The sequence below is a fragment of the Callithrix jacchus genome, chromosome 14 (assembly GCF_049354715.1).
Source record: "Callithrix jacchus isolate 240 chromosome 14, calJac240_pri, whole genome shotgun sequence".
Lineage (NCBI taxonomy): Eukaryota > Metazoa > Chordata > Mammalia > Primates > Cebidae > Callithrix > Callithrix jacchus.
Window position 1 is genome coordinate 12,810,622 of NC_133515.1, and position 22,430 is coordinate 12,833,051.

Here is a 22,430-nt window from a genome sequence, read left to right on the forward strand (position 1 = left end):
AAACACTGAGACCCAGTACCATATGACTGGGTCATGAGTACTTAGCCCTGAAATCATGGCCTTTCCATGACATTAGACACCATAATATTCAAGTAATTCTACTAGGGCATTTAGCACACAGTGTTAAACTTATTTGCTTTTCCTTCTGGGGAAAAGAACTTGCGAGGACAAGTATTATGTCTTACTCCGGCAGTTTTTGGTCCATGCACGTAGAAAGCCATCTGCATATGTTTGCTAAATTAAGTGGCTTTTCTGGTTGTCGGCACTGTGCCCATTTGCCAAGCAAGCCTAGCAGGGCCCCTCTTAGAGGCCCCTGATGAGACACCAGTTTGAGTTGTTGGATGGATGTGAATGGCTTGAAATGGAACTTACTCTAAAATCAGCCACAGTTAAAACGTCAGGCTGCTTTTGCCCATCGTCCAAATTAATGAGGTTTTAATGCATTTTTTAACCATATTTCTACTGGAAAAAGAAATACGATGGGGCTTTACTTTTCTAACTTTTTCCATTGAATTCAGAATAGATACCCATTCTGCCACTAGCTTCTTGCCTATGATAATCTTCACACATGCACAAAAAAGCACATAGATACACATAAGCACACTCATACAGATGTACACACACGTTAGTGTGCATAATTAATAGTCCACTTTACTTCATGGCCTTCAGTGTCCTGTAGTTCTTGATAATCTTTAAGTTTCCTTCCTGAAAGATTTTTAACAGATGTTTCCCTGTACTGCCTACTCATCACTTTGAATTTGACCTTTCAGGTATACCCAAGACATGAATGAGCTCCTTTGACCCATGCTTGAATCTGAACTTTGAATTTGTGCTACAGTTAATACTCTTTCTATTATATATATTTATGGATAAAATTGAGACAACAGGAACATAGTTTTGTATTCGGTATACAATCTATTTAACAAACCAGACAATCTCTAATGATTCGATGACTGTTTTATTATTTTATATATTTATTGATTTTTTTTTTTTTTTTTGAGATGGAGTCTTGCTCTGTCGCCTAGGCTGGAGTGCAGTGGTACTATCTTGGCTCACTGAAACCTTCACCTCCTAGGTTCAAGCTATTCTCCTGTCTCAGCCTCCTGAGTAGCTGGGATTATAGCTGTATGCCACCATGTCTGGCTAATTTTTGTATTTTTAATAGAGACAGGGTTTCACCATGCTGCCCAGGTTTTCTCAAACTTCTGTCCTCAAATTATCCTCCTGCCTCAGCCTCCCAAAGTGCTGGGATTACAGGTGTGAGCCACCATGCCTAGCCTGTTTTATTTATAAATAAACCACAGAATACTTCTCAAATAATTACTAAAAAATACTATGTTTAAAGGGAAATGTTAGAAAAATATGAAATAATATAGTTACACAGAATATGTTGATATCATATTTCAGTACACATTGGGCTGATGATTTTCAGTCTAGATCTACTAGAATAAGGTTATGAAATAAGTTGCTAGAAAATGTAATTCTACAAAAGTTTAATCTGTTTGGGAAAATAAACTGAATCCTCCAGAACTATTTATGCAACATCTGTTATTGGACTGATTGGCTGCCATCCTCATTTCAGCACCTGCCCAGGGAGTGCTTTGTAGGTCAATTTACCAATTGATTGAAAAATCAACAGAACTTACTCTCTTTTAAACTAGTCTTTAATTCTTTAATCCTTTCACAGATTCACATGGTGCTTTCCTTTAATTATCCACACCGTGATTGTATAGATTACATGTAAATGTATTTACATTGTAAATCTCGCTTCATGTTCTAATAGGCACTAATAGAGGTTCAATATTATTTAAGTTATACATTGAATTGTATTTATGATGCAAATGGATTTTTAGAGATGCTCCTACTAGGCACAATCTAAAACCTTCAGGGACAAGGCTGTGTAGTTTTACAAGCTCATATAAAGAACAAGAAAACCAACTCAGTTTTCTCTGAGATACATTCGAGATCTAAGAGATTGAAATGACATAAATTACTAATCAAACAAAAATGTCTTTCAGAAATTGTATAGGTATATAAAATTATATATATATACCTATAAAAATATATAAAAGTATATATACGTGTGTATATACACACACACTCACATACACATTGATAGCCTCTAAGGACTGTCTCAGTTTTCAGTGTTAATATATGCATGTATGTGCATATGTGTATGTTCTAATATATATATATATATATATATATATATATATATATATTTATAATTTAAAGCCTACCTTCACCCTAGATCTGTGAGATTGGATGATATTTGTTAGTATCAGCCACATTGTTGACAAGACCATTTTATTACAAGGTGTCATAATTAATAATAATCATAGCAAATATACTGCATGCAACCACTTTTCATATCTCAATTAATCCTGACTATAAACCTATGAAAAGAATATTTCTTTCCATATTAGAAAACTGAAGTCTATCATAGTCACACAGTTATAAGCAGAGGAGCCCCATGTCATGTTTCAGTTTCCAAATGCATGGACTTAATTCACTCTATATTGAAGATATTCTGACTGGCTCCATTTTATTCTAGAGAGTGCATGTACTCTATGCAATTCTACAAGACAATTCTTTATTATGACTGAAGATTTTAATTCTGCAATTGAAGTGTGGTGCATATGAAAACTATGTAATATAATTAGCTAGAAAATAGGAAGTTCCAAGAAATTCTGTAATATGCTTGACGTTATGCACTTTTAAATGTTAGAAGCATAGGCAGGAAACAAAGCACATGGTGACGGCACTCAGGCATCTGACTTGGAGGCTATTTCTATGTGATCAAAGCTCTCCAGGCAGCCAAGGCCCTCCCTTCCTTTAAATACCGATCTGTTGTTCGTGCCTTGTACAGGGGATTCAGAATCAAAAGCTGGGCTCCTTTGCTAGAGCAAATGAAATGCCAGGGACTCTCGGTGGTCAGGAATGACAGCAGCTCTGGGACACATTTGTTCCCCACTTCTGTCTTGCTCTCTGTTTTCTCCTCTTCCTCATCGCGTGTCCCCTCCCTTTCTTACATCCCCTCCGCTGCCCACTGCCTTGAGGCTCCTGCTGTTTCCCCTGCCCTCTGTGTGACGTGGTTCAGGATTCCTGAGCCCTTGGCTTTCCTGGCTCGTCTGAACTGGGCCACCAGTGCCTCCTGTGAGTGTCTGCTCTGCTGCTTATCACCTCACTTTCTTAGTTTTCCAGTTCCTGGGGGATCACAGGGATGATTCCAACTCATCTTTTCAAACTATTCTTCAGAAGGCATGGGTCAGAGGTCACTGTGCATCGGCTTTGTGTCAGGTTCTGCTCCTATTTACTGATATTTTAGGTATATAGGAGTAGAGTCACATGATATGGAAGATGGTCACTGCCTTTTTAGGAGATAAATGGACAAAGAATGTTCCCATGAGAGATGGTATGAGAATTTCATGGAACTCTCTGTATCATTAGCCTACTTTTCCCAAACACGACTACTGCACTCTAAGCTACCATTTCAAGAGATGTCCCAACCTCAATAACACATCAGAAACAGTGCACAGCCATCCACTTTTCCCTCAGCATCCACAGATAACTTTTTCCTGGACCCATCCTCTGAGGATATCAAAATATGTGAACACAAAAGTCCCTGGTATAAAATGGCATAGTATTTGTATATAACCTATGCACATCCTCCTGTATACTTTAAATAATCTCTAAATTACCTCCAATATCGACTATAATGCAAGTACTAGGTAAATTGTTGTTATACTGTGTTGTTTTAAAATTTGTATTATTTTTATTGTTGTATTGACATTTTTCATTGTGTTTTTTCTAAACTTTTTTTCTTTTTTTTTGAGATAGAGTTTCACTCTGTTGCCAGGCTGGAGTACAGTGGTGTGATCTCAGCTTACTGCAACCTCCAACTCCCTGGTTCAAGCAATTCTCCTGCCTCAGCCTCCCAAGTAGCTAGGACTGTAAAGTCACGCGCCACCAGGCCCAGCTAATTTTTCTATTTTTAGTAGATATGTGGTTTCACCATGTTGGCCAGAATGGTCTCGATGTCCTGACCTTGTGATCCACCCACCTCGGCTCCTAAATATTTTGATTCATGGTTGGTTGAATCCACAGATGCAAAACCCAGACACAGAGGGCTGACCATACAAGCTAAGGGAAAGAATACGTGTTCCTGTTGCTGAACACAAGCCCACCTGCTGTGCAGCGATATGCAATCTTGACAATAACAGCAATACAAGCCACCACAAAATTAATGCCATCTACTGGCCAGAGATGGTGGCTCATGCCTATAATCCCTGCACTTTTGGTGGAGGAGGTGAGAGGATTGTTTGAACCCAGGAACTTGAGGGTACAGTGAGCTATGATTGTACCACTGCACTCCAGCCTGTATGACAGAGCAAGACTTGTCTCAAAAAGAAAAAAAAAATGCGTTTCACTGGTTTCTTATTATATGCCACACACTTCACGTACATTGTAAATCATTCTTCTAATAGTTCTAATGGATGGATACAAACATCCCTATTTTACAGAAGAAGAGAATTCCGGGAGCTTCAGTAACTGGTCCAAAGTTACCTTGCAAGAAAGTAGTAAATACTCAGGTCACTCTGATTCCAACACCTATGCTTTACTACTGTATTATGCTGATTTCTAAAAATTTAACAAATATCTTATAGAGAAACTAAGAAGAGAAATAGAGTCTACTTTATTTACATGGATAGGAACCATTTCTGCTGCTCTGCCTTCATTTCTGAAGTTTCACGTGCACTCTGGTGTCATTTCTCTTTAGCCTGAAGAACTTTCTTTAGCATTTCTTGTAAAACAGGTCTGCTGATAACACATTCTATGCTTTCCTTCTTCACAAATGGTTTTATTTTACCCTTATTTCTATAAGATATTTTCACTACCTGCAGAATTTCAGTTGAAGCTCTTTTCTTTCAGCACCTTAAAAATATTTTCCCACTATCTTTTGGCCTCCAGCATTCTTGATGAGAAAGTTAGAGCCTTGGGATTATTTCCCCATATATATTATGTCATGATTATTTTCCGCCAGCTGTTTTCAAGACTTTTTCTTTGTTTAGGGTTTTTGGTAATTTTATTATTTTATGTCTTGACTAATTTATTGAAGTTTATTCTCCTTGGAGTTTGCTGAGTATCATATATCTGTAAATTTGTGTTTCATCACATTTGGAAAGTTTTCAGGCATTATTTTTATTAATATTTTTCTTCACCAATATCTTGGGCCTCTGCTTTAGGACTCCAGTGACACGAATGTGAGAACTTATGATATTGTTCCACTAGCCTTTGAAACTCTATTTATTTTGTTTTCAATCCTTTTTCTTTCTGTTCCTTAACTCTTTGTTTTCAAGTTCACTTACTCTGTCCTCGCTCATCTCTATTTTGTTATTGAGTCCATCACATGGATTTTAATTTCAGATACTGTATTTTCTAATTCTAAAAATTTATTTTATAGACTTTATATTTTCTATTTATTTATTTCAAGAATATTCACCTCAGTCTATAGAAAATGGTTCTAACAACTACTTTCAGGTCTGTCTGATAATTCACATATTTAAATCATCTTTGGGTTGGCTGCCTCTTTGATAATTGATCAGATTTTCATGATTGTTGGTCTGTCAAATAATTTCATATTGTATCCTTGACACTTTGAATTTTATGTTACACTTTGCACACTGTTAAAATTCTCTTGATAATTCCTCCCTCCCTCTGTTCTTCCCTTCTTCCCTTCCTCCCTTCCTCCCTTCCTTCCTTCCTTTCCTTCTTTCTCACTCTTTCTTTCTTTTTCTCTCACTCTTTCTCTCTCTCTCTCTTTTCTTTCTCTCTCTCTTTCCCTCTTTCTCTCTTTCTCTCTTTCTTTCTTTCTTTTTTGTTTTTAGCAGGCAATCAACCAACTCAGTGTGTCCTTTTCTTCTGTGAAATTCAGTTTTCTAAGTCTATGTGATGCTCTTTATGCTACTCATCCTGGGGCACACACCTCTCAGGGCTTGCTCTGGAACCTGGATAGTCTTCAAACTGTAATTTGGTCCTCAAAGACTTCTTGGTCCATTTCCTGTGCATGTGCAACTTGGGGGTGTGCTTGGTACTTGTGTAGGTCCAAACAGAATTTTAGGGTCTTTTCTTCAGCTCTTTATGAGATTTTCTTTACACCCTCTGGCTCCTCAGATGCCTTTTCCCATTTTCTCTGGCCAGAAAGGTTGAATTCTCAGAGTTCTGGTCTCCTGTTCTATGTCTCAGTTCCATGCAGCTGTGACACATAACAAGCAGCAAGAGAAAAGGGAAAAAAACATAACCATGATTCCTCCCTCCCCTTTGCACAATGAAGGTTTCTTTCTGTGGTTCCTCTATCTAGAGAGTTGGGTCATCATTTGGGATCTTAAATGCCCACACCTCCACTGGGGCAGCAGTGCAGACCTACATTTAAAGCTGACTTGGAGGCAGAACTAAGGGAATAAAAAGAGAAAACATAAACATGGGGATTTACTCTAGCTTTCAGGGGCCTCTTCTAGATTTCTAGGAAATGAATTCAGCTAAACATTTTTGCTATTTGTGCTTTTTACACAGTCTCCAATTGGCTTGCCTTCAGGCAGGAATATCAGATAACTCTTTGCAACTTGATCTTTTGTTAAGACTTGACTTTCCTTCTCACTCCACTTGCTGTTATTTACTTTCGGTCCTTATATGGTTGCTTGTCAAACTTCCCTAGTTTTAGTTGTGATCAGTCATAGAATGGACTTCTTATTCTCTGAGCTGCTGCTTCTTATTAATGGTTATACCACAGCACTTGGCACAGAAGCTTTCCTATGAAAGAAAACCTCAACCTATTTCTAAATGAAGTGAGTGAAAATGTAAAATGTGAGACTCACCAATTGCCTAATAATCTGAGGTGGGACAAGGACAGCAAATATTTGGTCGACACTCTGCAACTCTTGATTTCCATACTCAAAGTTGACATCAGTATCTCTTCACTGCCCTCTTCCCTGCTGAGCCTCAATACAACCTCAGAATACTTCCTACCACTGCAGCACTAGAGGCCATGCCAAGTGGCCAGCACTGACATGGGAAATGAAAGCGTGTCATGTATTTCTGTCTTCATGACTTGGTTATTCATATCCAAATCTGAGCCTTCCTTTTCCATTTAACTGAGATGACGCCTCTTCTCAAATTTCCATCTTCCCATCCTCTTTCCTCTAAGACTCCAGTTGATTGACAGATTTCTTCTTTGCCAGGAAGGCTTGTTGAGGAAAAGCATTTTTTTGCCTTCTTATCAAATTTTGTTTTTTTCTTTAAAGACTATACCTTGTCTAATATGTTTCACTGACTGTTCCCCCGTCTATACCAACAACAATTTATTTTAGTGTTTAAGCCTTTTGGAAATGATGAATTTGGTTAAGATTGGTAATTATCCAACTCAAAAATGATTGTTAGAATTCATTTTTGTTTGATTACTATATATCATCACACCCACGGTCTATTTCTCACCAGCTGTATCCATGAAATCAGCCTTGCCTGTCCTTGATGGAAAGACTCTTATACTTATCATTTTGAATCTTTCTAAGTAAAAATATTAATAGAAAGTGGTGGGCCTTAAATAAATCTGATTTATAATCTCAGATTTGCTTGGAAAACAAAACTGGACAAACTTCTTTTATGGTTTTGCCTGTCATTTTTTATTGCCTTAAACTATTTTCCATAGAGGGCTTGGGGGTGACTATTATCAACTTCTCAGAGATCATTATGGTACAAATGTATCCTAGCAGAATATGTGAGGCAGTGTTTGTAAATAATGTGAATGTCTTTACGTGTGTTTGGACATGTGATGTGAAATACCACTATGCTACCCAGCTGGGTACTTATATGGGGGACCTCTTTAGGAGCCAGAACCTTAGTTCTGTTTCCATTTTAGTGGAAGGTTTTGATGGAAAAATGAGCCCCCATAGTATATGATGCATATGTGTGGTATAAACATTGAGCAGGAGGAGTTGATTGAAGGTCACCTGCATGGACATCACTCATTCCAAGGTCATCTGATAAGATCTCCTGTTTGTCCAGACCCATCCCTGGCATTCTCTCTAGCAGTGCCATGGCTTAAATAAGAAAAACAAAGATGAAGGCAACGGACTCTGTGACAATCTGCTGTGTCCACAATCTAAGTGTATTTTTCTTTCTTTTCTCTTTTCCTCTTGGGGTCTCCAGTTTACCGTGGTTTCTGGGCAGTCCTGATGCTCCTGGGGGTAGTTGCTGTGGTCACCGCAAGCTTTTTGATCATCTGTGCAGCTCCCTTTGCCAGCCATTTTCTCTACAAAGTTGGGGGAGGCTCGTATATTGCTGCAGGTATGTACAGTGCAATGGGTATGATTTCCAGCCACAGTTTTTCTTCATGTCTTTCTGTTTTTCTTTTCTTTATCAGGTGTCAGCCTTCTAGTAACAGTAATACAATAATATTTGTATACAATACTTCTTGAGCACTACATGTCAGACACTTTCCAGGGACTTCCATTTTCCACATGCTGACACATTTAACCATCATGATTGTCTCTGCTCAGTGTAAGCCCATTATTATATAGAGGATAATACTGAGGTTTAGAGGAGAAAAATCTGTCACTAACCCACTCCAAGGTGTGTAAGAGACTATTAACCTTTTACTCTATTAGTTCTCTATCTGTAAATGGGGATTGTAACATATGTCTCTGTAACATAACAGGATATGATATAGGTGGTTATTTTCTGAGCTCCTCAAAAGATAAGTCTCTGATGATATTTATAACAAACATAAATGTACGATTTATTTAACATAGGCACAAAAATATTTTTCTACATCACCACCATTTATTTTCTTAATTGTAGTTCATGTGGGTGTGGTGGCTCACACCTGTAATCCCCACACTTCGGGAGGCCGAGGCAGGTGGATCACTTGAGGTCAGGAGTTTGAGACCAGCTTGGTCAATATGGTGAAAACCTGTTTCTACTAAAAATACAAAATTAGAAGGGCATGCTGGCACATGCCTATAATCCCAGCTACTAAGGAGGCTGAGGTGAGAGAATCGCTTGAACTCAGAAGGCAGAGGTTGCAGTGAGCCAAGATCGTGCCATTGAACTCCAGCCTGGATGACACAGTGAGACTGTCTCAAAAAAAATTAGTTAATTAATTGTGGCTCATGTGAGTTATCTGAATATATTATTTTCTGTGTGAAGCTTGCATTTATTTTAGTCAGGTTTCTAACTAATTTAATTCCTGCTAAAATGATCACAATACAAATAGAAAAGTAATTGAAGAGGTAAGTCTTGTGAATTTTAAGCCCTTTTCATTTAATTAGGAAGTAAAAGCCAGACCATTAACTTAGAAACATAAGCACAAGGCTATTATTTGTAAAGATAATTCTAAAAAAGTAGATAAACTTTATAGGACTGAGACCAAACTGTACATACTATGCTGTATTATAACTTCAAATCGGAGTGAGAGAGTGCTCCTAGATGACACTATAGTGACAGTTGAAAGAAGGGAACAGAATGGAGAGTGTTATTGTCCTTCTAATCATTAGAACCACAGCTCGTGATGCTGCCCAGTGTGACTTCATCGATGCTCAGGTAGCACAATACTTTGTACATAAGATGGTGCTTAATTCTGCAGTGATCAGATATAGAGCCTGTGTTTTCTAGGGGTGAAGAAGAACAGAAGGTTCACTGAAAAATCCACTTGCAGAAGCCAGATTAATTGAAGAAAAGGCATACACATTTATTTAACATGTATACATGGTAGCTTTCAGTTTGAGGACCCAAAAAGAAACAAGGAGAATTGTCCATTTTTGTGCTTAGGTTCAACAAAGGATGGGCAGCTGTGTAGAAATATGACTGGGCAAAACTGGTAGACTCTAATGCTAATAGACTCAGTGGGGAACCCAACAAGGGCTGTCAGTCTAGCTTCTGGGTCTCTCTGAGCCACATGCTTTCCTTCTGGGTGTGGGACAGGACCCTCTCTGAAATAGGGATCTTAGGAGCTATTGGTAAACAAGGTAGGTCGGGTCATTCTTTTGTGGCCAGTTTTTACGCAGAAAGGTGGAGGGAAAGTTAGAATAATGTGTTCAGGTTTCATGGCTGGCTTTGGGGAAAGGAGTTCTGATTTCTGTGATTCACCTTTGTGAAGAGGGCTACCTTTGTGGTTTCTATGGCCAGCCATGGGAGAGAACAGGACTAGGAGGCAGGAGGGCAGGAAAAAGTCAGAGAAAAGCTTTTGCTTCTGAGGCTGCTGCTGGGGCTTCATTTTGGGGTTTTGTTTCTTGAGCACCACATTTTAAAGAGCTCAAAAAAAGAAAAAACCTCACTCTTTTTGAGAAGAGTCCTGTTTAAATCATTCTTTCTTTTGTTTTTTATTTCAACTGTTTTCTTTCACTGGATTTACACATTAGGGCTCTTCATTATAAAAGCCTTTTTTATTGAGACATAATCCACATACAACCTACCATTTTGATGTGTGTGATTCATAGTAGGATTCTAGTATATTCACAGAGTTGTGCAAGAATCACCAGTATCTGATTTCAGAAATCACTTCACAGAGAAACCTCATTCTCTCCTCTCCTCCTCTCCTGGCCAGCTCTAAGAAACCTCTAATCTACTTTTTTATCTCTATGGGTTTGCCTTTTATCTCTATGGGTTTGTCTATTCTGCGTTATTTCCTTTGAATGAAATCACACAATAGGTGGACTTTTGTTTCTGGCTTTTTTCACTTAGATCTCATAATTTATCCCTCTGCTTGAATTAATTCATAATTCCACAGGACCAAATCCAGTATCCTTATATTCCTTAAAACTGAGCATCTTCTTGGCCAAATGTGTTTTCCTCACCCAAACTACATTTTACCCCTTCCAGTAGTTCTATTGAGGGTACATATTTTTCTGCGGTCTTCCCAGAAATAAACCTGCTCTGTTTACACGTGTAAGTATTTGTTTCTTCTTTTTCCTTGCTTTTCTTTTGTAACCTCAGTTTGTCAATAGAGGGAACTTGTAATAATCATAATTTAGTAATAATGTATTATGGGCATTATGATTGTTTTAAATTCAGAACTGCCTTGATCCTGGTTTTGGTCCTATTGGACTGTGTGTGTGTGTGTGTGTGTGTGTGTGTGTGTGTGTTTAGTAGCTTTGAAAAAAATTGTTGGTCATTTTTTATTTTGCAATTTGTGCAAGAAAGCAATATATGTGAAGAATTATGTTTGGCTGAGAACTGTGTAGGAAGATAAAGCATGTAGTATACTCGTATATGCATACACCTGTAACTAGTGGCTTTTCTTTTTCTTTTTTCTTTTGTTATTTTTAATTGACACATAATAATTTTACATATCGGATCTTTTTAAATGAACTTTGTGTTGCATATGGTAAGGGGTGAAGCATTTCCTTGCTCAGGACTTCATGCAAAAGCCCTGAGGAGTTCTGAGGTGTCCAGGGTATTAAGGGAGTCCATTTTCAAAGTTATGAAACTAGATGATTCAGAGGCCACTTACTTTACATTTAACATGTATTATAATTTCCTTCAGGGAACAATTCTATGTTGTTTGTGTATGACCATTTGTTTACCAAGAGCAGGGAGAGCTACCCTATCAGGTGGAATGGAATATGGCTGTTCACTTGCTCCTGAGGTTCCCGTGCCAGCCCTGGGCCAGCATACTGGGCTCTGCCTGCAACTAGGAGCAGGTGTGGCCTGGACTCAGGCTTGCAGTGACCACTTTATTGATGCCACAAACAGAATTGGACACTCTCTTTTTGGGGGCAGATTGCTTTAGAGAAGGGCAGAGCTAATTTTTCCATGGCCATTGCTGGGTGTGTGCACATAAGAAGACTCTTTGGCATCAGCAGCACTGTGTTTGGACATTCCATGCATGGCACAGGGATGCTGACATCAGGGCTGTGGGGTAGGAGGGGTGGGGCCCATGGTATTCCCCTTGCTGGGTCAGTAGGCTCAGAGAAAGGCTCAGAAGGCTTGGAAGGTGGCTATTGCTTCTCCCTACACTTGGGCAGACACTTCCTCAGGCAGGCAAGGCCACCTATTTCCAGGAGAGTCAGTTCTGGAAAAATTGTAGTCATTGTCAGGACATTGACCCTGAGCCTTTCAGCAGGTGATCACAGGGCTCTGCAGGACCTAAACTGCTGCCATTTGTTTTAGTATGGACTCACAGAGAACTCTGAGATACAAAGGGGTTGTCACTCATCTCCTCCTGCTCCTGTGGCATTGGATATGATAGAAAAGATGCAGGAAGTGTTAGGATGGGTAGGCACGGCATTCTAAACACTGGCTTATACTAAGAAAATTACCACAGAGCTGACTAGTCATAATCCCTGAGCAACATCAACACAGCAACTTCTGTACATGAGCAGGAAGGACATCTAAGTCTGTGAAATAAGTAAGGATGTGGCCTGGACACTCAGGACACTAGCATTGGGAGATCAGCCATAAAATTCAGTATCTTACCAGCACATCAAGATAGAAACATTTTTCTGCCATAAATGAAGTAGGCTTTTCCTAAATGGCAAACTGGGTGTGTACGGAATTTTGCTGCAGGAAGTAGAAACAGAGTCTATTTGGGTAGAGGAGACTGTGCTCTGAACCTCGGCTAAATCCCTTGTTAGACTCTCAGGCTGGTGAGACTACCCAGACATCTTAAGGGTCTAAGGATTCAAGCAGCTCCTATTCCAGGTCCAGGTTGTGCTCATGGATACAAAGGGTACCCTTGCACCGTAGTCCCACACCACAGAGGCCAAGTTGTGTTTTGATTCCTACATGTGCCTGCTTCCTCTGCCCTGTTCTGGGAGTTCAGGGTGAGCTCTTTGCCCCAAACAGCTGCGTCATAAATTATTGCCGCTCACCAGGGCTATGAGCAGGGCTGGTTGGGAAGAATCATGCGAATCCTCTGCCTTGTGTGGCAAAAAAGCTGAAGCACAGCTGTTTGCAGCTCACCCGTCCCTCCTATTCTGGAGGCAGTACTTTCTATAAGTGTAGGGATGGAAACAATCTAATGTAGGAAAGATCAGCATAAAGGGAATAGAAAATTCCCATCTCTAGAAGGTTAGACTGACTTAGAAGGAAGTGGGATTTGTGATTTGTTTTCCTTTATTCTTTACAAAAGATCAAGAGCTATGGCAATAGTCCATTAGTAAACCACATTTATTTGCACCTGAAATAAGAGATATGATGGATACAAAATACAATAGATATTTTCTCCTTAATTCTAGAACAAACAGCTCACAGAAATGAAGGAACATAGTTTAGGTGTTCATTTTCCTTTGGCTGAGACTGAACACATGGCTTGCAGAGGCTCCTCATGTTTTCCTCCAGGTAAAGGAAGATTGGCAGCCATCAGAGCAGAGTGTGTGGGGCAAGGTAAGAGCAAGATGGCTTAGGAAGAACTGCTGATGGCCTGGAGGCAGGCTGTCTACACCTGCAGGCACACACAACCCTTCCATCTACACCTGCAGGCACACACAGCCCTTGTGTCTACACCCGCAGGTACACACAGCTCTTCCATCCACACCCGAAGGCACAGGCAGCCCTTCCGTCCACAACTGCAGGCACACGCAGCCCAGCCGTCTACACTTGCTATCTCCACGTCCATCCAGTGAGAGATCTGGGCTATAAACAGCTGTCTACTGTGGACAAACCCAAGGGACCCCCTGGGAGGGGCTGGCCAAGGAGTGGCTACAGTGGCTTTTCTAAAGCTCCTCTGACTTTTCCTGGCATTCTGGAGAAAATAAAAAACATAGCTTCCCAAGTTCAGAACTTAACATATCCAGAGTTCTGGTGTGTGGGAGGTAGGTGGTGGGAAAAAAGAAATAGTTAATGCAAACTATTTGTTACTGATATGCCAGTCAGATGCACCTCTTGTAGTAGAATTGATGTCTTCAGTTTTGATGATCAAAAGGCCCAGGTACACTAGATCTGCCTTCTAAGCAGGAGCGTAGACTAGTCACTCTCATATTTCTAAAAGTACCTGCTTTGTAGACTCGCTTTATGCCTGCCATTGTCACAGTTGGGATTTGTCTAAAAAAATCTGACATCTAGATACTGATCCTATTAAAATGTGGGAATACTTTCCTTTAAATTTTAATGTAGATTTTCCAACATCCTTGGTCTGACATTTTACATAAATGTCAAATGCTAGCATTAGTCAGACTTGCTTAATATTATATAGAAAACAGATATGAAGGCTTTTATTTACAAAGATATTTTAAATGTAATTACTTTTCTTTCTCTGATTCTTCCTTGCAAGTTTATTTTCCCCACATTGCTCTTCAGTAGAAATATGTGTAACAGGCTACTAGAATCCATTTTAAATGGAGCACTCATAAGGGAGAAAATGAGGAAATCAAATCCAAACCCTGCTCCTTGAGTCTGGAACATCTTAGTCAGATGAAGGCCGTGATTGGGAATGAGAATGTGAAGGGAGGAGACACAGAGCCATTTCTCTGGAGAGAGCCATTGCTTCCCTGCAAATGTCCACTCAACCTGGCTTGTTGGGCGTGTCCTTGTTGGAGATATTTTGGATCACAGTCTGACTCCTGCCCGGATAAATTGCCAGTTCTGGAGTACCTTTGGGGAGGTTTTCTGAACAACCTTAAACTTCAGTTGAATAAATGCTTCCCCATACTCCTATCATTCCTCTTTAAAAAATGTGCTGTTCTTCTAAGAAGTAAAGTAACAGGGCTGGCAAATGAATGCTTTTTACTTATATGACATATTATAATGAGGCATAATTAATCTTTATCCTGAAAGAAGGTTTTCAGACGTGCAAAGCGTTGAGATTATTTCTAGGCTATCAATAGTGTCTCTGAACCAAGTGTGGGGGTAGACCTGCAGTCCCAGCTACTTGGGAGGCTGATGCAGGGGAATTGCTTGAGTCCAGGAGTTTGAGGCTGCAGTGAGCTGTGACCAAACCACTGTACTCCAGTCTGACAGAGGGAGACCCTGTCTCTAAAAAAAAACAAAAACAAAAACAAAACCCATACAGTCTCTGGTCTCGAATTAGATTTTGTCACAGCGGAAAGGCATACTGAGTTTCCCTAAGCTTTATTCTTCTTTTTCAAAATATGTGTCTCATTACTATCTACTATTTATTCAGTACTAAGGGATTTAATGTCTTTGCAAAGATTTCCTTTCATTGTAAACCATCCTATCTCCCAAATAGTGACTTTGCTCAGAACTAACTAGTAGTGAGTGGCCAAAAAATATTGTTTGTTTTTTTTCCACTAAATTTTTTTAAACTGCATTTTAGGTTTTGGGGTACATGTGAAGAACATGCAAGATAGTTGCATAGGTACACAGATGGCAGTGTGATTTGCTGCCTTCCTCCCCTTCACCTATACCTGGTGTTTCTCCCCATGCTATCTCTCCCCAACTCCCTACCCCCAACTGTCCCTCCCCTATTCCCCTCAACAGACCCCAGTGTGTAGTGCTCCGTTCCCTGTGTCCATGTGTTCTCATTGTTCAACACCCGCCTATGAGAACATGCGGTATTTCATTTTCTGTACTTGTGTCAGTTTGAAATTTTATATATTTTTTCTGAGCCTTTTGTTTTCTTTACATTTTCATGTATGGAAAGAGAAGCCTAATGTGCTTGATCTAGGCTAAGAATCTGTCCTGGAAAGAATTTTTACTTCCTAGACGCGAAGGGCCGGTGGGCAGAGGCAGGCTGTTGGCTTGACTGGACACTTAAAGAAATGGTCCGCAGTGCCAACGAGCTTGAGCCTGGATTCACCTTCTGTTCTTGGCAAAATGTTTTGTCATGGGACTGTGGAGTGACTGGTGCCACCTCGTGGAGAGTTCCAGAAAGATGCCGGGAGATGCATGGGAGGTCATCATTCCTTTATTCCTCTGAAATCTCAGGACTGGAAGGTATTGCAGCGCGTTTATTGTTTTGCCTCTTGGCCTGTCCTGAAATAGCCCAGTCACATGAGAATCTCTGATGCTTTAGAAGATTTCAGAGAGTAACATTTGCTAACTATTAGCAGGAGCTCATGCCAAAGCTTAATAATAATAATGATAATAACAAAATTAGCCAGTGCTTATTAGGTGTTTGTCATGTTCCAGGCACTGTCTGTGTTCAGCGCTTTTCCTCCATTAAGTCCTCATGACTGCTTTCTGAGGGAGGCACTTGAATCCTTTCTATTTTACCAAGGAAGAAACAGAGCAGTACAAAAGTTGCTCAAGGTTACTCAATGAAGTGGACATCTTTATTACTCAATAAAGTGAAAAGTGTGAACCTTTGAGGCAGGATTTGAACCAGGATAGCCAGAATCCAGGAGTGTGTCCTCAACCGCATCCTACTTCCTGAAACTCAGTTCTTGTGAATAAATACTGCGTTGGCATTAGATGAAATTCTGCTTTTCGGATTCAACCCCTAATTACTTGTAGAAATAGATAAACCCCTATGATCATTCTCTGTCAATAATTGTTTCTCAGTAGAGTACAGAGTACTGGGTATGAAGGATGTTTAATGATAAATATTATTATGCCAATCTAAGAAAGTCATAAGTGTTTGAGAAACCCAATCAGCATTATATATATTGTTGACTAAATCAAATTATGATTCCAGAAAATGAAAGGGAAGAGGGAATTAATGTATTTGGAAAGTAGAATGATGAAGTGTGTGCAGAGTGTTTGGAAATCAGAAAGATATAATCATGATATTGTAATGACAGAAGGAATTAAGGCTGTCTCAGAAAATTGGAGAAAAAAATGGAAAACAAGTCTGAGAAAATGAAGACTGGAGATAATGTGGATGATTATACATTAGTTGTTCTATAATCTGAAGCATAATTTTATTAGTTTTAATTTTTATTAAAAGCATAATTTTATTGAGAAAACAATAGCATACTAATGTACAGAAGAGCAAACTAATTTTTACAAAAACAATTTTAAATCATCTTATGTAACTTCCAGCTTTTCTCAGAAAAACTGTGTAAACATTTTAATGAATGCAATAATATTTATGAGATTACTTTGAAATTACATTACAGTATTATGACAAAACTTACTCTTTAGTAATGCAGAAGTGGCAAAGTTTCCTTTTCCCAGTATGTAATATGGAGAAAGTTAAAAGTACATTGTGGACTCTGGAATGTATCTGTGATAGGCAGTTACCCAGCAAAAATCCTCATATTTCATCCGTTAGCAAGACATAGAGGGCTTCATGGAAGTTGAGAAAGCCCTCAAATACTGTAATTTCTAAGGTTCCTCATTGTTAAAGTTAATACATATGAAAACAAGTTTGCAAATATTGTAGCATTGTTAGTGTTTATATTTAATGCTCTATGCTTTTACAATTCATACATAAATGAATGACTATATAACATAATTTATAGATATTATGCAAAGGCTAATTGGGAGTCTTTTATGAATGCAGGGCTGAAGTCAAATTGTCCTAATGGACCCTGAAGGCATTCATAGCATGAAGGAGCTCTGAGATTCCATCCTAAGCGATTAATCAGCCGCCTGCTTTCACACAGCCAGCTTCTTAAGAGTCCAGCTCTTACTCCTTGGTTGTAATTTTTTACCTCCTAAATTAAAGCATCTATAGATGCTCCTTAAATATTACAGGGGCAAGTTTCTTTCCAAAGGAATCCCAGAAGTAATGCTGCAAGGATGGGTTATGTTCTGTTGCCTAGATTGGGGACCAGTTCATAGGTGTTGCTTTTATAATTAAGCTTCATGACCTTTATGTATATGTCATTTTTGTAAATTTCAAATAATACATAATAAAAGTGTTTTTTTTTTTAAAGAATGGAAAAATGGAAAACAACCAGTCACAAAATGAACCCTGTGCTGTAGGCTCTTAGAAAGCTGAATGGCTCAGTGAGCACTGTGGAATTACCGTTAAAAGTTTTGCTGAGGAATTGATGTTTGAGGAAGACAGGGCAGTGTCCTAATAAGGGTAGTGCTCTATTAAGAACCGTGTTCTCAGTTGGATTCAGCAGGGCTTCTCAGGGGTGGAGGAAAAGGGAGGAAGCTTCAGCAGGTGCCTGTCGTAGAATAAGACCCAGTGCCATTTTATCAGGTTGGTGTAAGATTGTGCTCCATACAAAAATTTTATTACCATATTTTTCTTAAATATTTGTCTAAGGAAATGTTATCAAAGCTTCATGTATGAGTTAGAACATCACTAAACAATATATTCACAGTAGCTTAATTCATAATAGTCAGAACAATCCAAATGTTTATCAGTGGATAAACAGATAAACAAATTGTGGTACACTCATACAATGGAATACTGCTCAGCAGTGAAAAGGAGCGAACTGTGAACACATCTGAAGAACATGAATGCATTCTCAGGCATTATGTTAGTAAACACATTCCCAAACAAAAGAACTGCATACTGTTAGGATTCCACTTATAATGACGTTCTAAGGGCAAAATTAAGCTATAGTGATAGATGCTTTGGGTAGGAGAGAGAAGAGGCATGAAGAGCCTTTCTGAGTGATGAGTACATTCTATTTTGTATTGGCTGAGGTTACATTGATGTTTACGTTTGTCAAAACCTATCAAAGCATACAGTTGAAATCTGTACATTTTACTTTACATAAAGTATATGTCAATTAAAAGAACGAGAAAGAGAAACAATGAAACTGGAATATTTTTACCGATTAGAAAAACCTTCAGACTATGGCAGTTTAATTTACTATATTCAACCACTAGGTATAAGCTGATTTAAGAAATGTTTATATAAAGATGACTTATGTATTTTTGTAAAAGCCCTTTGTGGGGATATTGTCAGTCATGCTATTCACTGTCCCTGTGCAGATCTGCAGGAGGCACTCCCTGTTTCTCCCTTGATGAATTGCTTTGTTTCTTCTTCAAAAATGATAGTAAATACATAACTTATCAACTTTCTTTTTTGTTCTTCCTTCTGGATATGTCTGCTCTAAATTCACTCTTTCATGAATGCTGCTATCCTTAGCACACTTAGACCGGCCCCAGATTTTTTCCTTGATTCTATAGTTAGCACAAACATGCCTCGCTGCCTTCCAGCCAGCTCCACCTAGAGAAGTAACCTAGTCTTCCACTGCTTCCTGGGAACATTTTCCCTGTTGCAGAATGTTTTGGAATGTCTTCAGCCTAACCGGTGAGACTCCTGCTCTCAGGGTTCAGCCTGAGTTATTCCACAGGCTCAACATTTGATCTTCGTAGACAGATGAGTGCTGCAAACCTCATTTCCATCCTCTGTTGAAAATAGCCACAGTGAGGTAGCTGATGCTATCATCTCTAACATTTTATGATGTTTACTTTCTAATTCTATGTAGATACCCTTGCTAAATATTGCCCTACCTTTTGGAGGTGTGCAGCCTTTACGTAGAAAAATGTCCATTTTGTTTACTGATTCTAGTTTACTTTCCACCTTAACTTCATAGTGCATGTTCTGACTATGCTGTTCTATGGCCTTTCTTATGCCCATGGAAAACTGAAATGAGTTGCCACTGCATTTTTGTGGAAGTATGACTAAAAGAGGCCTTGAATCATCTTGAATTTATGATTCTTCCCCAAGCAACCTATAAATGCTCATGATTCAAGTTGTGAAAGCCCATTTAAAGGCAGTTGAGTTACACATAAGCAGTTAAAGATCAAGTTTATCATTTTCGAGTAACTCCAAAACACTGGTTTTTAAAAAAATGACATATAACAGTATAGGTACTTCTAGAAAAGAATTAAGCAGTTTGATAATTTGCCTATCTTTTAAAGGAAAAAAAGTTTTCATTTACATAAGTTCAAAGTCTCTTCCAATAAAATACTTACTAATTTTGAATGACAAAATAGTAACTTCATACTACAAAACCCAATAAATATTGCCTTATTCAAGTAAACAAAGTTAGCTTCATAAGTGACATGACAAATTGATGTCACACGTCACCTGATGGGATGCAGTGAGAATAGCAGGAGAGAAAAATAAAGCAGTTTGATAGTTTGCCTATATATATATTTTTTTTAATTTTTTATTGGATTATAGGTTTTGGGGTACATGAGCAGAGCATGCAAGACAGTTGCGTAGGTACACACATGGCAGTGTGCTTTGCTTTTCTTCTCCCCTTCACCCACATTTGGCATTTCTCCCCAGGCTATCCCTCCCCACCTCCCCCTCCCACTGGCCCTCCCCTTTTCCCCCCAATAGACCCCAGTGTTTAGTACTCCCCTCCCTGTGTCCATGTGTTCTCATTTTTCATCACCCACCTATGAGTGAGAATATGCGGTGTTTCATTTTCTGTTCTTGTGTCAGTTTGCTGAGGGTGATGTTTTCCAGATTCATCCATGTCCCTACAAACGACACGAACTCATCATTTCTGATTGCTGCATAATATTCCATGGTGTATATGTGCCACATTTTTCCAATCCAGTCTATTATCAATGGGCATTTGGGTTGATTCCAGGTCTTTGCTATTGTAAACAGTGCTGCAATGAACATTCGTGTACATGTGTCCTTATAGTAGAACGATTTATAGTCTTTTGGATATATACCCAGTAATGGGATTGCTGGGTCAAATGGAATTTCTATTTCTAAGGCCTTGAGGAATCGCCACACTGTCTTCCACAATGGTTGAACTAATTTACACTCCCACCAACAGTGTAAAAGTGTTCCTTTTTCTCCACATCCTCTCCAGCATCTGTTGTCTCCAGATTTTTTAATGATCGCCATTCTAACTGGCGTGAGATGGTATCTCAATGTGGTTTTGATTTGCATCTCTCTGATGACCAGTGACGATGAGCATTTTTTCATATGATTGTTGGCCTCATATATGTCTTCTTTCGTAAAGTATCTGTTCATATCCTTTGCCCACTTTTGAATGGGCTTGTTTGTTTTTTTCCTGTAAATCTGCTTGAGTTGTTTGTAAATTCTGGATATCAGCCCTTTGTCAGATGGGTAGACTGCGAAAATTTTTTCCCATTCTGTTGGTTGCCGATCCACTCTAGTGACTGTTTCTTTTGCCGTGCAGAAGCTGTGGAGTTTCATTAGGTCCCATTTGTCTATTTTGGCTTTTGTTGCCAATGCTTTTGGTGTTTTGTTCATAAAGTCCTTGCCTACTCCTATGTCCTGGATAGTTTTGCCTAGATTTCCTTCTAGGGTTTTTATGGTGCCAGGTCTTATGTTTAAGTCTTTAATCCATCTGGAGTTAATTTTAGTGTAAGGTGTCAGGAAGGGGTCCAGTTTCTGCTTTCTGCACATGGCTAGCCAGTTTTCCCAACACCATTTGTTAAATAGGGAATCCTTTCCCCCTTGCTTGTTTTTGTCAGGTTTATCAAAGATTGTATAGTTGTAGATATGTTGTGTTGCCTCTGGTGCCTCTGTTTTGTTCCATTGGTCTATATCTCTGTTTTGGTACCAGTACCATGCTGTTTTGATTACTGTAGCCCTGTAGTATAGTTTGAAATCCGGTAGTGTGATGCCCCCCGCTGTGTTCTTTTTGCTTAGAATTGACTTGGCTATGCGGGCTCTCTTTTGGTTCCATATGAAGTTCATGGTGGTTTTTTCCAGTTCTGTGAAGAAAGTCAATGGTAGCTTGATGGGGATAGCGTTAATTCTGTAAATTTGGGCAGTATAGCCATTTTCACGATATTAATTCTTCCTAACCATTGAATTAATTATTTTTAAATGATTGTCAAATGGTGATTTCTAATTCTGTCATCCTTCTACACTAATAAGTTAGTTATCTATTGTAAAGAAAAGCTTCTCTTCTCCCTATTTATTTCTTTGCTCATTTATTTATATCACTGTGGTTTCCTATTTTATTCAATGAGAAATAATGTACCACTATCATTATACATTTGGTGATCAGATTGTCTCAGTTTGAGCTATGGAAAGCCCCATCAAGCTAGCTTTCAAAACACCCCTGTCATTCTTTGAGCACATCTTTACTTTCTGGCGTAACAGCATTTTCCAGGTATATCTTATATTTTATGCCCCAGCCTGGATTCAACAATTTATTGGAGAGGCCTGTTTCATGGTATTTAGGAGTCAAAATCTGGACACTTAGTATGCTCCATGGGACTGGGTTATTGTTTCTGCCAGATGCTCTCAAGGAACAGAACCACAAAATATATGTAGGTATATAAACATGTGTATTTTAAAACATGCACACACACTGTACATGTTTTATGTATTACTTCTATATTTATTTCTGTATTATCTCTCTAAGAAAAAACATAAAGTCACACTGATATATCCAATTCTAATCAAATTCTAATCACTGTAGAGCTTATTCTAGCTTTCCTCCTTTGCTAATTTGTAACTCTATCTCCTCACAGTGAGATACATGGCTCCCACTGGCCTTAACCCATTCATTTATTTGATCAGTTTACCTGAATACAGTATCCTTCTTCTGTTTCCTCTCTTGACCACATGTCTCCTGGAGGCCACCATATTAAATTCTGGCTTCCATATCCACTAAACC

At 38.9% G+C, this 22,430-nt stretch overlaps 1 protein-coding gene across 7 annotated transcripts in view; it reads left to right on the forward strand.

Moving 5' to 3' along the window:
• Positions 1-22,430, forward strand: part of TMEM182 (transmembrane protein 182) — a 98,233-nt gene that overhangs the window by 52,700 nt on the left and 23,103 nt on the right. For 5 of the 7 annotated variants that reach the window (XM_003734687.6, XM_017964113.4, XM_035271806.3 and 2 more), the window contains one exon: positions 8,206-8,343. The exons of the other annotated variants lie outside the window; for them this stretch is intronic. In XM_003734687.6, the coding sequence (XP_003734735.1) occupies positions 8,206-8,343 (138 nt within the window). The remainder of the gene's footprint in view (positions 1-8,205; positions 8,344-22,430) is intronic. 7 annotated transcript variants of the gene reach the window in all.